Source organism: Hypanus sabinus, unplaced genomic scaffold, assembly GCF_030144855.1.
Source record: "Hypanus sabinus isolate sHypSab1 unplaced genomic scaffold, sHypSab1.hap1 scaffold_1065, whole genome shotgun sequence".
NCBI lineage: Eukaryota > Metazoa > Chordata > Chondrichthyes > Myliobatiformes > Dasyatidae > Hypanus > Hypanus sabinus.
This window is the reverse complement of record NW_026779120.1, coordinates 17,159-34,295: the sequence shown is the minus strand read 5'-3', so window position 1 is coordinate 34,295 and position 17,137 is coordinate 17,159. Positions and strand designations below refer to the sequence as shown.

Here is a 17,137-nt window from a genome sequence, read left to right as displayed (position 1 = left end):
CCCCAGGACCACCCCCATCGATCAAACACACCATCCCCAGGTCCACCCTCACTGATCAAACACACCATCCCCAGGACCACCCCCACTGAACAAACACATCATCCCCAGGACCACCCCCATCAATCAAACACACCATCCCCAGGAACACCCCCACTGACCAAACACATCATCCCCAGGACCACCCCCATCGATCAAACACACCATCCCCAGGACCACCCCCATCGACCAAACACACCATCCCCAGGAACACCCCCATCGACCAAACACACCATCCCCAGGACCACCCTCATCGATCAAACACATCATCCCCAGGACCACCCTCACTGACCAAACACACCATCCCCAGGACCACCCTCACTGATCAAATACACCATCCCCAGGACCACCCCCAATGACCAAACACACCATCCCCTGGACCACCCCCATCGATCAAACACACCATCCCCAGGACCACCCCCACTGACCAAACACATCATCCCCAGGACCACCCCCACTGACCAAACACATCATCCCCAGGACCACCCCCATCGATCAAACACACCATCCCCAGGACCACCCCCATCAATCAAACACACCATCCCCAGGACCACCCCCACTGACCAAACACATCATCCCCAGGACCACCCCCACTGACCAAACACATCATCCCCAGGACCACCCCCATCGATCAAACACATCATCCCCAGGACCACCCCCATCGATCAAACACACCATCCCCAGGACCACCCCCATCAATCAAACACACCATCCCCAGGACCACCCCCATCAATCAAACACACCATCCCCAGGTCCACCCTCACTGATCAAACACACCATCCCCAGGACCACCCCCATCGATCAAACACACCATCCCCAGGACCACCCTCACTGACCAAACACACCATCCCCAGGACTACCCCCACTGACCAAACACACCATCCCCAGGACCACCCCCATCGATCAAACACACCATCCCCAGGTCCACCCTCACTGATCAAACACACCATCCCCAGGACCACCCCCAATGACCAAACACACCATCCCCAGGACCACCCCCATCAATCAAACACACCATCCCCAGGAACACCCCCACTGACCAAACACACCATCCCCAGGACCACCCTCACTGATCAAACACACCATCCCCTGGACCACCCCCATCGATCAAACACACCATCCCCAGGACCACCCCCACTGACCAAACACATCATCCCCAGGACCACCCCCACTGACCAAACACATCATCCCCAGGACCACCCCCATCGATCAAACACACCATCCCCAGGACCACCCCCATCAATCAAACACACCATCCCCAGGACCACCCCCACTGATCAAACACACCATCCCCAGGACCTCCCCCACTGACCAAACACACCATCCCCAGGACCACCCCCATCGATCAAACACACCATCCCCAGGACCACCCCCACTGACCAAACACACCATCCCCAGGACCACCCCCATCGATCAAACACACCATCCCCAGGTCCACCCTCACTGATCAAACACACCATCCCCAGGACCACCCCCAATGACCAAACACACCATCCCCAGGACCACCCCCATCGATCAAACACACCATCCCCAGGACCACCCTCACTGACCAAACACACCATCCCCAGGACCACCCCCAATGACCAAACACACCATCCCCAGGACCACCCCCATCGATCAAACACACCATCCCCAGGACCACCCCCACTGACCAAACACATCATCCCCAGGACCACCCCCACTGACCAAACACATCATCCCCAGGACCACCCCCATCAATCAAACACACCATCCCCAGGACCACCCCCGCTGACCAAACACATCATCCCCAGGACCACCCCCATCGATCAAACACACCATCCCCAGGACCACCCCCATCGACCAAACACACCATCCCCAGGACCACCCCCATCGACCAAACACACCATCCCCAGGACCACCCCCATCGATCAAACACACCATCCCCAGGCCCACCCCCATCAATCAAACACACCATCCCCAGGACCACCCCCATCGACCAAACACATCATCCCCAGGACCACCCCCATCGATCAAACACACCATCCCCAGGACCACCCTCACTGACCAAACACACCATCCCCAGGACCACCCCCACTGACCAAACACACCATCCCCAGGACCACCCCCATCGATCAAACACACCATCCCCAGGTCCACCCTCACTGATCAAACACACCATCCCCAGGACCACCCCCAATGACCAAACACACCATCCCCAGGACCACCCCCATCGATCAAACACACCATCCCCAGGACCACCCCCACTGACCAAACACATCATCCCCAGGACCACCCCCACTGACCAAACACATCATCCCCAGGACCACCCCCATCAATCAAACACACCATCCCCAGGACCACCTCCACTGACCAAACACATCATCCCCAGGACCACCCCCATCGATCAAACACACCATCCCCAGGACCACCCCCATCGACCAAACACACCATCCCCAGGACCACCCCCATCGATCAAACACACCATCCCCAGGACCACCCCCATCGACCAAACACACCATCCCCAGGACCACCCCCATCGACCAAACACACCATCCCCAGGACCACCCCCATCGACCAAACACACCATCCGCAGGACCACCCCCATCGACCCAACACACCATCCGCAGGACCACCCCCATCGACCCAACACACCATCCCCAGGACCACCCCCATCGATCAAACACACCATCCGCAGGACCACCCCCATCGATCAAACACACCATCCCCAGGACCACCCCCATCGATCCAACACACCATCCCCAGGACCACCCCCATCGACCAAACACACCATCCCCAGGACCACCCTTACTGATCAAACACACCAACCCCCTGGACCACCCCACAGCTCAATGCCGAACCCCATCGACCAAATACAGCAACCCCGAGGCTGTCACCCTTCGACTTTTTGGACCAATGAAGCCCCATGACCTCCCACCAAATATCACCCCTAATGGACCCCTCCCTCCAGCACCTTGAGAAGATAATTCCTCACTTCTCACATCCCCACCTCCCAGTTATCGATCCCCATACTCTCCCAGACCATTTTTACCCCCCCCCCAGCATGCTAGCCCCTCACCTGGAGCACCATGCGTATGTTGCCCTTGATCTTGGCCGAGTCCTTGCTCAGCTTTTCCGCCACCCTGAAATGCAAGGACCAGGCATCAGGCCAATGACACTGTCCTCCCCAAAACCTAGGGCATTCCTGTATTCGCCTCTAACTGGTGGTGCACGTATGGACGGCTGTCACCCTAGGTTTTCGTAAGTTTATCCAGCCACTCGTCCTCTAAACCAGGCAGCAACCTGCTGCACCCTCTCGAAAGCCCATAGTGGGGAAACCAGAACTGTATGCAATAGTCCAGATGGTGGTTTATAAAGTTGCAACATAACCTCCTGACTTCTGAACTCAATGCTTCGTCTCATAAGAGGCAAACGTTCCAGAAGCCTTCTTCACCACCTCATCAATCTGTATAGTCACTTTCAAGGAACTATGAACTTGGATCCTAAGATCTCTCTGTTCAGTAACACTGTCAAGGATCTTACCCTTAACAGCACACTGTTTCCTCGTACTTGTCCTAACAAGGTGCCCACACCCCACACTGGTCTGCTGTTTCACTGCCCACACCCCACACTGGTCTGCTGGTTCTCTGCCCACACCCCACACTGGTCTGCTGGTTCTCTGCCCACACCCCACACTGGTCTGCTGGTTCTCTGCCCACACCCCACACTGGTCTGCTGGTTCTCTGCCCACACCCCACACTAGTCTGCTGGTTCTCTGCCCACACCCCACACTGGTCTGCTGGTTCTCTGCCCACACCCCACACTAGTCTGCTGGTTCTCTGCCCACACCCCACACTAGTCTGCTGGTTCACTGCCCACACCCCACACTGGTCTGCTGGTTCTCTGCCCACACCCCACACTGGTCTGCTGGTTCTCTGCCCACACCCCACACTAGTCTGCTGGTTCACTGCCCACACCCCACAATGGTCTGCTGGTTCACTGCCCACACCCCACACTGGTCTGCTGGTTCACTGCCCACACTGGTCTGCTGGTTCACTGCCCACACCCCACAATGGTCTGCTGGTTCACTGCCCACACCCCACAATGGTCTGCTGGTTCACTGCCCACACCCCACACTGGTCTGCTGGTTCTCTGCCCACACCCCACACTGGTCTGCTGGTTCACTGCCCACACCCCACACTGGTCTGCTGGTTCACTGCCCACACCCCACAATGGTCTGCTGGTTCACTGCCCACACCCCACAATGGTCTGCTGGTTCACTGCCCACACCCCACACTGGTCTGCTGGTTCTCTGCCCACACCCCACACTGGTCTGCTGGTTCACTGCCCACACCCCACAATGGTCTGCTGGTTCACTGCCCACACCCCACAATGGTCTGCTGGTTCACTGCCCACACCCCACACTGGTCTGCTGGTTCTCTGCCCACACCCCACACTGGTCTGCTGGTTCACTGCCCACACCCCACAATGGTCTGCTGGTTCACTGCCCACACCCCACAATGGTCTGCTGGTTCACTGCCCACACCCCACACTGGTCTGCTGGTTCACTGCCCACACCCCACACTGGTCTGCTGGTTCTCTGCCCACACCCCACACTGGTCTGCTGGTTCACTGCCCACACCCCACACTAGTCTGCTGGTTCACTGCCCACACCCCACACTGGTCTGCTGGTTCACTGCCCACACCCCACAATGGTCTGCTGGTTCACTGCCCACACTGGTCTGCTGGTTCTCTGCCCACACCCCACACTGGTCTGCTGGTTCACTGCCCACACTGGTCTGCTGGTTCTCTGCCCACACCCCACACTGGTCTGCTGCTTCTCTGCCCACACCCCACACTAGTCTGCTGGTTCACTGCCCACACCCCACAATGGTCTGCTGGTTCACTGCCCACACTGGTCTGCTGGTTCACTGCCCACACCCCACACTGGTCTGCTGGTTCACTGCCCACACCCCACAATGGTCTGCTGGTTCACTGCCCACACTGGTCTGCTGGTTCACTGCCCACACTAGTCTGCTGGTTCACTGCCCACACCCCACAATGGTCTGCTGGTTCACTGCCCACACCCCACAATGGTCTGCTGGTTCACTGCCCACACTGGTCTGCTGGTTCTCTGCCCACACCCCACACTGGTCTGCTGGTTCACTGCCCACACTGGTCTGCTGCTTCTCTGCCCACACCCCACACTAGTCTGCTGGTTCACTGCCCACACTGGTCTGCTGGTTCTCTGCCCACACCCCACACTGGTCTGCTGGTTCACTGCCCACACTGGTCTGCTGGTTCTCTGCCCACACCCCACACTGGTCTGCTGGTTCTCTGCCCACACCCCACACTGGTCTGCTGGTTCACTGCCCACACTGGTCTGCTGCTTCTCTGCCCACACCCCACACTAGTCTGCTGGTTCACTGCCCACACTGGTCTGCTGGTTCTCTGCCCACACCCCACACTGGTCTGCTGGTTCACTGCCCACACTGGTCTGCTGGTTCTCTGCCCACACCCCACACTGGTCTGCTGGTTCTCTGCCCACGCCCCACACTGGTCTGCTGGTTCACTGCCCACACTGGTCTGCTGCTTCTCTGCCCACACCCCACACTAGTCTGCTGGTTCACTGCCCACACCCCACACTGGTCTGCTGGTTCACTGCCCACACCCCACACTGGTCTGCTGGTTCTCTGCCCACATCTCCCACACTGGTCTGCTGTTTCACTGCCCACACCCCACAATGGTCTGCTGGTTCACTGCCCACACCTCTCACACTGGTCTGCTGGTTCTCTGCCCACACCCCCCACTGGTCTGCTGGTTCTCTGCCCACACCCCACACTGGTCTGCTGGTTCTCTGCCCACACCCCACACTAGTCTGCTGGTTCTCTGCCCACACCCCCCACTGGTCTGCTGGTTCTCTGCCCACACCCCACACTAGTCTGCTGGTTCACTGCCCACACCCCACACTAGTCTGCTGGTTCACTGCCCACACCTCTCACACTGGTCTGCTGGTTCTCTGCCCACACCCCACACAGGTCTGCTGGTTCACTGCCCACACCCCACACTAGTCTGCTGGTTCACTGCCCACACCTCTCACACTGGTCTGCTGGTTCTCTGCCCACACCCCACACAGGTCTGCTGGTTCTCTGCCCACACCCCACACTGGTCTGCTGTTTCTCTGCCCACACCTCCCACACTGGTCTGCTGTTTCTCTGCCCACATCTCCCACACTGGTCTGCTGTTTCACTGCCCACACCTCCCACACTGGTCTGCTGTTTCTCTGCCCACATCTCCCACTGGTCTGCTGTTTCACTGCCCACATCTCCCACACTGGTCTGCTGTTTCTCTGCCCACACCTCCCACACTGGTCTGCTGGTTCACTGCCCACACCTATATCATGCCAGTTTTCTACACTATCCACAACTCCACCACTCCACAAACTGACCACCTATCTATATTTTCATCCTGGTCAATTATAGACATCACAAACAGCAGAGGTCCCAGCACAGATCCCGGTGAAAGAGGAATATCAAACCTCCAGCTCGAATAAGTCCCTTTCAACAAAGTGCAAGCCAGTTCTGAGTCCACACAGCCAATTCGCTGCAGATTCCATGCATAACCTTCTGGTTTAGCATAACCTTCTGATGGACCTTGTTAAACACCTTACTATAATCCATGTCGACAACATCCACTACCCTACCTTCATTAATCTCTTGTCATCTTGTAAAAAAACCTCGGTCAAGTTGGTAAGGCATGACACAAAGCCATGCTGGCTCTCCCTAATCAGGCCATGGGTTTCCAATATAATCTATCCTTAAGAATTTTCTCCAGCAATTTCTCTGCAACTGACCTGAGACTCACCAGTCTATAGTTTCCAGGATTTTCCCTCGTTCCCTGCTGAAATAGAGGTACAACATTAGCCATTCACCAGTCCTCCGGGACCTCGCCTGTGTCTAAAGGACTTGCATATACTGGTCAAGGGCCCAGCAGTCTCTTGCCTCCTTCAATGGTTAATCCCATCAAGCCTGGGGACTTATTATTCTTAATACTCTTTAGGAGGCCCAAAACTTCCTCCTTCCTGACCTCTAAACACCCTAACGTGTTTATACACTCAGCACTGATCTCCTGGTCCTCAATATCCTAACCCTAACCCTAACATATTTATACACTCAGCACTGATCTCCTTGTCCTCAATATCCTAACCCTAACCCTAACGTGTTTATACACTCAGCACTGATCTCCTGGTCCTCAATATCCTTTTCCTTGGTAAATACTGAAGCAAAGTACTCGTTAAGTGCCTTACTCACATTCTCCACATCCAAGCAAATGTTCCACCCTTTATCCTTGAGTGGTCCCACCCTCTTGCTCTTGATGTATGTATAGAATGCCTTCAGATTCACCTTAATCTTATCTGCCAAGGACTTTTCATGGCCCCTTCTGGCTTCCTAATTTCCTTCTTTAGTTCTTTTCCGATTTCCTTTTTCTCATGTGCGTTTCATCCTAATTTCAAAAGCTTTACAATCTTTTCCTTCTTGACTAAATTCATCACTTCTTTGGACATCCAAGGTTCTCTTATCTTTCCACCCCTGTCCTTCCTTCCAACATGAACATACCTGTACTCTGTCATTGATCTTTAAACACCCTCCACGTGTCTGATGTGGACTTGCCAGAGAAAAGGTGTTCCCAATTAACGCTTCTTAGTTCCTGCCTAATGCCCTTGTAATTTGCTCTACTCCAATTTAAGATTCTCCCACAAGGACTGTATCCATCCTTATCTATAACATCTTGAAAGTTAAGGATTTGTGGTTACTGTTCCTAAAATGAAAGGTCAGTCACCTGGTCAGGCTCATTATCCAACACCACGTCCAGTATGGCCCCTTCTATTGTTGGACCATCCATATGCTGATTTAAGAGACCGTCCTGGATACACTTTAAAAATTCTGCCCCATCTAAACCTGAGGCAAGTTGAAATCTCACATGACAGCAACCCTATTCTTTTAACATATTTCCTTAATCTGATTACATTTCTGTTCCTCAGTATCCTGAGTGTCCCGGTGTCCACAGGGCGAGGGGTGGGGGTCTGTAGTACAGTCTCGTCAGTGTGAGTGTCCCGGTGTCCACAGGGCGGGGGGTGGGGGTCTGTAGTACAGTCTCGTCAATGCGAGTGTCCCAGTGACCACAGGGCGGGAGGGGGGGGTGGGGGTCTGTAGTACAGTCTCGTCAGTGTGAGTGTCCCGGTGTCCACAGGGCGGGGAGGGGGGGTGGGGGTCTGTAGTACAGTCTCGTCAGTGTGAGTGTCCCGGTGTCCACAGGGCGGGAGGGGGGGTGGGGGTCTGTAGTACAGTCTCGTCAGTGTGAGTGTCCCGGTGTCCACAGGGCGGGAGGGGGGGTCTGTAGTACAGTCTCGTCAGTGTGAGTGTCCCGGTGTCCACAGGGCGGGGGGTGGGGGTCTGTAGTAGTCTCGTCAGTGTGAGTGTCCCAGTGACCACAGGGCAGGGGGAGGGGGTCTGTAGTTCAGTCTCGTCAGTGTGAGTGTCCCGGTGTCCACGGGGGGGGGGGGTGGGGTCTGTAGTACAGTCTCGTCAGTGTGAGTGTCCCGGTGTCCACAGGGCGGGGGGTGGGGTCTGTAGTACAGTCTCGTCAGTGTGAGTGTCCCAGTGACCACAGGGCAGGGGGTGGGGGTCTGTAGTACAGTCTCGTCAATGTGAGTGTCCCAGTGTCCACAGGGCAGGGGGTGGGGGTCTGTAATACAGTCTCGTCAATGTGAGTGTCCCGGAGTCCACAGGGCGGGGGGTGGGGGTCTGTAGTACAGTCTCGTCAGTGTGAGTGTCCCGGTGTCCACAGGGCAGGGGGTGGGGGTCTGTAGTACAGTCTCGTCAGTGTGAGTGTCCCAGTGACCACAGGGCGGGGGGTGGGGGTCTGTAGTACAGTCTCGTCAGTGTGAGTGTCCCAGTGACCACAGGGCGGGAGGGGGGGTGGGGTCTGTAGTACAGTCTCGTCAATGTGAGTGTCCCAGTGTCCACAGGGCAGGGGGTGGGGGTCTGTAATACAGTCTCGTCAGTGTGAGTGTCCCGGTGTCCACAGGGGGGGGGGTGGGGGTCTGTAGTACAGTCTCGTCAGTGTGAGTGTCCCGGTGTCCACAGGGCGGTGGGTGGGGGTCTGTAGTACAGTCTCGTCAGTGTGAGTGTCCCGGTGTTCACAGGGCGGTGGGTGGGGGTCTGTAGTACAGTCTCGTCAGTGTGAGTGTCCCGGTGTCCACAGGGCGGGGGGGGGGTGGGGGTCTGTAATACAGTCTCGTCAGTGTGAGTGTCCCGGTGTCCACAGGGCGGGGGGTGGGGGTCTGTAGTACAGTCTCGTCAGTGTGAGTGTCCCGGTGTCCACAGGGCGGGGGGTGGGGGTCTGTAGTACAGTCTCGTCAGTGAGTGTCCCGGTGTTCACAGGGCGGTGGGTGGGGGTCTGTAGTACAGTCTCGTCAGTGTGAGTGTCCCGGTGTTCACAGGGCGGGGGGGGGGGGGTGTGGGGTCTGTAGTACAGTCTTGTCTGTGTGAGTGTCCCGGTGTTCACAGGGCGGGGGGTGGGGGTCTGTAGTACAGTCTCGTCAGTGTGAGTGTCCCGGTGTCCACAGGGCAGGGGGTGGGGGTCTGTAGTACAGTCTCGTCAGTGTGAGTGTCCCGGTGTCCACAGGGCGGTGGGTGGGGGTCTGTAGTACAGTCTCGTCAGTGTGAGTGTCCCGGTGTCCACAGGGCGGGGGGTGGGGGTCTGTAGTACAGTCTCGTCAGTGTGAGTGTCCCGGTGTCCACAGGGCAGGGGGTGGGGGTCTGTAGTACAGTCTCGTCAGTGTGAGTGTCCCGGTGTCCACAGGGCAGGGGGTGGGGGTCTGTAGTACAGTCTCGTCAGTGTGAGTGTCCCGGTGTCCACAGGGCGGGGGGGGGGGGGGTCTGTAGTACAGTCTCGTCAGTGTGAGTGTCCCGGTGTCCACAGGGCGGGGGGGGGGTGGGGGTCTGTAATACAGTCTCGTCAGTGTGAGTGTCCCGGTGTCCACAGGGCGGGGGGTGGGGGTCTGTAGTACAGTCTCGTCAGTGTGAGTGTCCCGGTGTCCACAGGGCGGGGGGTGGGGGTCTGTAGTACAGTCTCGTCAGTGTGAGTGTCCCGGTGTCCACAGGGCGGGGGGGGGGGGGGGGGGTGTGGGGTCTGTAGTACAGTCTCGTCAGTGTGAGTGTCCCAGTGTTCACAGGGCGGGGGGGGGGGGGGTGGGGTCTGTAGTACAGTCTCGTCAGTGTGAGTGTCCCAGTGACCACAGGGCAGGGGGTGGGGGTCTGTAGTACAGTCTCGTCAGTGTGAGTGTGCCAGTGACCACAGGGCAGGGGGTGGGGGTCTGTAGTACAGTCTCGTCAGTGTGAGTGTCCCTGTGTCCACAGAGCAGGGGATGGGGGTCTGTAGTACAGTCTCGTCAGTGTGAGTGTCCCGGTGTCCACAGGGCAGGGGGTGGGGTCTGTAATACAGTCTCGTCAGTGTGAATGTCCCGGTGTCCACAGGGCGGGGGGTGGGGGTCTGTAGTACAGTCTCGTCAGTGTGAGTGTCCCGGTGTTTGCAAGGCGGGGGGGGGGGGTGGGGTCTGTAGTACAGTCTTGTCTGTGTGATTACACTCCTCCTCTTCCTGAGTTCTACGCAAATGGACCCAGTATCTGAACCCTCTGTATGTATCCCCTGAATGCAGCTGTGATATTATTCCTGATTACCTCCTTCTCGATCTTTCCTAAAACTTTGAAAACCCTCAGTTAATCACCCATTCCTGCCAAGTTTCAGCAATAGCCACAACATAGTTCTATGTACTGATCCATGCTCCAAGTTCATCACCTTTATTCATAATACTCCTGGCTTTAAAATATACACACCTCAAACTTTCCACCCAACATACCTATTCTTTCGATTTTGCCTTTCACTGACATCTACCCTCTAGTCCAATCCTTTCCTTACTGACCTGGGCTCCAGTTTCCAGCCCCCTGCAAAACTAGCTGAAGCTCTCCCGAGTAGCATCAGCATACCTAAAGGCACAAGGACAGGTCTAGAGGGTCGTAGGCCAATCGCAGGCACATGGGAACTGGCTCGGGTAACAACTCAGTCAGCACTGACCCTCGGGACTGCTGCAGGTCTCAAGGTACGCCACATCTGCAGTATTGCGTTCAGACCCGGTCGCTCCTTTGCAGGAAGGGTATGGGGGCTTTGGACAGGGTGCAGATGAGTTCACCAGAATGCTGTCTGGAGGACAATCCGGAGGACATGCGTCACAAGCAGAAGGGAGAAAAGTGGAGGGCAGTAGTGATAGGGGATTTCATAGCTGAAGAGCAGAGAGGAGATTCAGTGGGTGTGAAAGAGACACCAGATGATACACTGCCTCCCGGGTGCCAAGGTTAGGGATGGGGTACCCAGCATTCCAAAGCAGATAGAAGACGTGGTATATATTGGCACCAATGAAATAGGTAGGAAAAGGGATGAGGTCATGGAGAGAATTTAGGGAGCTGGATAGAAAGTTGAAAAGCAGGACCTCTGGGAAGAATAGTATGTCTTGACAGATAAACATGTGGCTGAGGAGTTGGTGTAAGAACAGGCTATCAGATCTCTGGAGCACTGGGATTTCTTCTGGGGAAGGTATGACTTGCACAAAAAGTACGTGTTACACCTGAACTTGAGGGGGCCCAATACTCTTACAGGCAGGTTTATGTAGTTCAATGTAGTTTTTGTATTGTTCATGTAACACCATGGTCCTGAAAAACGTTGTCTCGTTTTTACTGTGTACTGTACCAGCAGTTATGGTCGAAATGACAATAAAAAGCAACTTGACTTGACTTGGTCTGTTGAAGGTATAAACTAATTTGGCAGGGGGTGGTAACTGGAGTAATAAGACAGCAGGTGGGGCAGTTGTAAGGAATATGATAGGGCAAATTTACATTTAGTGGGATCAGCTGAAACCTGTTTTTAATAGTAAGTTCAACAGTTTGGAAAAAGTAAAGATAAAGGGAAGGAGAGATTACAAAATAAAAAGACAGTAACATGGGCAAAAAAAATTGAATAGGGTGATGAATACAGCACAGAAAGTAGCTAACTGTAGCACAGTTAGACATTGGCAGATGTGACGTTGCAGGCATCTCTGAGTCGTGGCTGAAGAGAAGATCAAAGCTGGGAGCTTAACATTCAAGGATATACATTGTATTGAAAGCAGAGGAGGTGGCGTGGTTCTGATGTTAAAAATTCAAATTAAATCATTAGAATGAGGTGACAGGATTGGAAGGCGTAGAATCCTTGTGGGTAGAGTTCAGAAACTGCAAGGGTAAAAAGACCTTGATGGGAGTTATGTATAAGCCTCCAAATAGTAGCAAGGATGTGCACTACAAACTACAATGGGGGTTAGAACAAAAGGGTAGAGTGGGAAAAATCAGTTTGGTGCTGGATCTCAAGAAGGGCAATTTGTAGAATACCTTCAAGACAGCTTTAAAGAGCAGTTTGTGGTTCAGCCCACTGGGGGATAAGCTCTTCTGGCTTGGGGTTATGGTTTGAACACGATTTGACTAGGGAGCTTAAGGTAAAGGAACCCTTAGGAGATAGTGATCATAAGATGATAGAATTCACCCTGCAGCTTGAGAGGGAGAAGCTTAAGTCAGAGGTATCAGTATTACAGTGAAGTATCAGAATCAGAATGACGAGGCATGAGAGGGGAGCTGCCTGAAGCTGATAGGAAGGAGACACTGGCAGGGATGATGGCAATACCGCAATGGCTTGGAGGACACTGCCTCAGAATAGGGGTCAGTTTTGGGACAGCTTCTTTCCAAACAGTATACAGACTAAGGTAGATGAGCTTGTAGAACAGTTAGATATTGGCAGGTATAATCATATGTCAATGATTTAGATGATGACAGACAGTGTCAGAAAGCATAGGGTCGTGCACTTTGGTAGAAGGAATAAGACACAGACTATTTTCAGACTAACTTCAGAAATCAGAGGTGCAAAGGCAAAGCACACAAAATGCTGGAGGCACTCAGCAGGCCAGGCAGCACCAGGAAAAGAGTACAGTCGACATTTTGGGCCCAGATCCTTCCGCAGGACTGGAGAGAAAAGCTGAGGAGTAGACTTAAAAGGTGGGGAGGGGGAGAAAAACACAAGGTGATAGGTGAAACCTGAAGGGGGAGGGATGAAGTAAAGAGCTGGGAAGTAAATTTGTGAAGGAGACAGAAAGCTATGGAAGAAAGAAAGGGGGAAGGAGCACCACAGGGAGGCGACAAGTGGTTAAAGAGATAAAATGAGAGGGGGGGGGGGAAGGGATGGGAAATGGTGATGGGGGGGCATTACCAAAGTTTGAGAAATCAATGTTTAGGACCCTGAATCGTAGTTAGGGAGGAGATATAGGGGCAGGTGCAGCACTCGTTCTGCTTGCAAGGATAAGTAACAGGAGGGAGATCAGTGGGGAGGGACAAATGGACAAGGGAGTGATCTCTGAGGAAAGCAGAAAGTGTGTGGGGGGGAGATGGCAAAAGTCATGCTTGGTAGTGGGATCACGTTGGAGATGGCAGAAGTTTCGGAGAATTATCTGCTGGACACAGAGGCTGATGGATCCTCGTGCAGGATTCCCTAAAGGTTAACTTGCAGGTTGAGACGGTGCTGAGGAAGGCAAATGCAATGTTACCATTCATTTCAAGAGGATTAGAATGTAAAAGCAAGGAGGCTTCATAAGGCAGTGATCAGAGCACTCTCCCTGTCTGAAAGGACGTGCTGGCATTGGAAAGGGCTCACAGAAGGTTTGCAAGAATAATCCCAGGAATATAGGGGTTAGCGTATGAGGAGTGTTTGAAGGCTCCAGGCCTATACTCACTGGAGTTGAGAAGAATGGGGGGGGGTTCTCAAAAAAAACCTATTGAATATAGAGTGGATGTGGAGAGGATGTTTTCGATAGTGAAGAAATCTAGACACAGCCTCAGTATAGAGCGATGTCCATTTAGACCAGAGATGTGGAGGAATGGTGAATTGTGGAATTCATTGCCACAGGCAGCAATGCAGGTCAAGTCATTGGGTATATTTAAAGCAGAGATTGATCAGTACAGGCATCCAAGATTACGGGGAGAAGTCAGGAGAATGGGGGTTGAGGGATAATAAATCAGCCATGATAGAATGTGGAGCAGACAATGGGACGAATGTCCTAATTCTGCTCCTGTGTCTTGTGGCACACACAGTGTAGAAGCCAGTATCTTTTATATTGTCTAAGATGAGAGGGCGTGTATTTAAGGTAAAGAAACTAAGTTGAAAGACGTGCGGGGTAAATTTTGTGGTGGGTGACTGGAATGCGCTGCCGGGGGTCGTGGTGGAGGCAGATATGATAGAGGCATTTAAGACAGGTACTGGAACAGGCAGGGAATAGATGAATATCAACAGAAGAGATGAGCTTCAATTGGTTTTCAATTCGTTTTGATGTGCAGAGGGGCCTCTTCCTGGACTGTACTGTGTTCTGTACTGGTATACAGGAGCATGGGAGATCTGGCCAAGGTGGTTCACGGAAAGACTGTAACATAAAGGGTGAAAGGTGCTTGCTGCAGTGTTGAGGACTCAGTATCTAAGGGAGGGTGTACCTGGGCCTGGACTCGGGAATTTTTCACTCAAAGGGGGTGGGGGGGGGGGGTTGCGTCACAGAGACAGTAAGAGGTGTAAAGGAGGGAGAGGAGTCAGAGACCAAAGGAGGGCGGGCTGTGTAGGTTAAAAGGGGTAGTGAAGACAGGGAGAATTGTAGGGAAAGAAGGGGAGGGGTGTAGGAGAGAGAACTGGTCACAGTGAAGAGGGGCCATGGGGCGGGAGGTCATAGAGACGGGGAGGTGGGGGGGGGGTCACACAGTCAAGGGATATAGGGGAGGGTGGGGTCACAGAGATGGGGAGGGGCGTACAGGAGGAGGGGAGACAGAGACAGGAAGGGAAGTAAAGGAATGAGGGGAATCACAGAGACAGGGAGGGTGTTACAGATATGGGGAGAGGTGTATGGGCAGGAGGGGAGCACAGAGACAGGGATAGGTGCAGGGGAGGGAGGGGAGTACAGAGGTGACATCACAGCCCACTCGCCTACACTCATCCAGGACATGGAAAAGCCCTTCGCTCTGGGCAGAGTGTGTTGAAAGGGAGCACGGCACTCCCTCCAGGGTCACACAAGGTGGGTTCTAGTCATCCTAAAGGGGTCCTAAACCTCTGAGCACGACTGTTCTCTGGAGACGAGGCAGGCAGACACAAGACACTCACTCAGACAACTGCTGCGATTTCCTCTCGATGAAGCGTAGTGCTTCAGGCAACGTGAACTCCACATAGAACCCGTAACCCACCAGAAGGAAGATCTTCGAGGCATCAGGACTGTGGGAAGAGAGAATGTCTGCTCAGAGCCGCAATCAGGTTTAGAGAAGGGTCACTCACAACGTGTGCCTCAGGGAGGGGTGGAGTGTAAGGCAGGGAGGGTGCCGCGGAGATGGGGAGGGGTGAAAATGGTCAGAGAGACAAGGAAGGGTTCACAGGGTGGAGTGGCTACAGAGTCAGAGAGGGACCGAAGGCTCTCGGGCATTGGGTGTTGAAGGATGGGGAGCTGCCCTGTGTTGGTGAACAGGAGGGTGAAGGGAGCACAGAACAGGAAGGAGGCCATGGTCCCGCCTCTCTACTCACACCTTCGCCTGTACATAGAAGTTACAGCCCAGGTCCACCTCCATCTTCAGCTGCTGCTCATCTGATTCCTGATGTGAAGAGACCCACAGATCATCATCACTCCCTCCTCACCGCCCCTCCCACAGAACGGCGCTCCCTCCTCACCGCCCCTCCCACAGAACGGCGCTCCCTCCTCACCGCCCCTCCCACAGAATGGCGCTCCCTCCTCACCGCCCCTCCCACAGAACGGCTCTCCCTCCTCACCGCCCCTCCCACAGATCATCATCACTCCCTCCTCACCGCCCGTCCCACAGAACAGCGCTCCCTCCTCACCGCCCCTCCCACAGAACGGCTCTCCCTCCTCACCGCCCCTCCCACAGAACGGCTCTCCCTCCTCACCGCCCCTCCCACAGATCATCATCACTCCCTCCTCACCGCCCCTCCCACAGAACGGCTCCCCCTCCTCACCGCCCCTCCCACAGAACAGCGCTCCCTCCTCACCGCCCCTCCCACAGCACGGCTCTCCCTCCTCACCGCCCCTCCCACAGATCATCATCACTCCCTCCTCACCGTCCCTCCCACAGAACAGCGCTCCCTCCTCACCGTCCCTCCCACAGAACAGCGCTCCCTCCTCACCGCCCCTCCCACAACACGGCTCTCCCTCCTCACCGCCCCTCCCACAGATCATCATCACTCCCTCCTCACCGCCCCTCCCACAGATCATCATCACTCCCTCCTCACCGCCCCTCCCACAGAACGGCTCTCCCTCCTCACCGCCCCTCCCACAGAACGGCTCTCCCTCCTCACCGCCCCTCCCACAGAACGGCTCTCCCTCCTCACCGACCCACAGTGCGGCTCTCCCTCCTCACCGCCCCTCCCACAGAACGGCGCTCCCTCATCACCGCCCCTCCCACAGAACGGCTCTCCCTCCTCACCGCCCCTCCCACAGAACGGCTCTCCCTCCTCACCGCCCCTCCCACAGATCATCATCACTCCCTCCTCACCGCCCCTCCCACAGAACGGCTCCCCCTCCTCACCGCCCCTCCCACAGAACGGCTCTCCCTCCTCACCGCCCCTCCCACAGAACGGCTCTCCCTCCTCACCGTCCCTCCCACAGATCATCATCACTCCCTCCTCACTGCCCCTCCCACAGCATGGCTCTCCCTCCTCACCACCCCTCCCACAGAACGGCTCTCCCTCCTCACCGCCCCTCCCACAGAACGGCTCTCCCTCCTCACCGCCCCTCCCACAGAACGGCTCTCCCTCCTCACCGACCCTCCCACAGTGCGGCTCTCCCTCCTCACCGCCCCTCCCACAGAACGGCTCTCCCTCCTCACCGACCCTCCCACAGAACGGCTCTCCCTCCTCACCGTCCCTCCCACAGAACGACACTCCCTCCTCACCGCCCCTCCCACAGAACGGCTCTCCCTCCTCACCGTCCCTCCCACAGAACGACACTCCCTCCTCACCGTCCCTCCCA

General features: G+C 55.3%; 1 protein-coding gene across 2 annotated transcripts in view; it reads right to left on the bottom strand.

Annotated features, from left to right (window-relative positions):
- Positions 1-17,137, bottom strand: part of uxt (ubiquitously-expressed, prefoldin-like chaperone) — a 50,306-nt gene that overhangs the window by 26,656 nt on the left and 6,513 nt on the right. For both annotated transcript variants that reach the window (XM_059958497.1, XM_059958496.1), the window contains exons 3-5: positions 15,679-15,746; positions 15,268-15,375; positions 3,074-3,137 (exon numbers count right to left, since the gene is read on the bottom strand). In XM_059958497.1, coding sequence (XP_059814480.1) covers positions 3,074-3,137; positions 15,268-15,375; positions 15,679-15,746 — 240 coding nt within the window. The remainder of the gene's footprint in view (positions 1-3,073; positions 3,138-15,267; positions 15,376-15,678; positions 15,747-17,137) is intronic.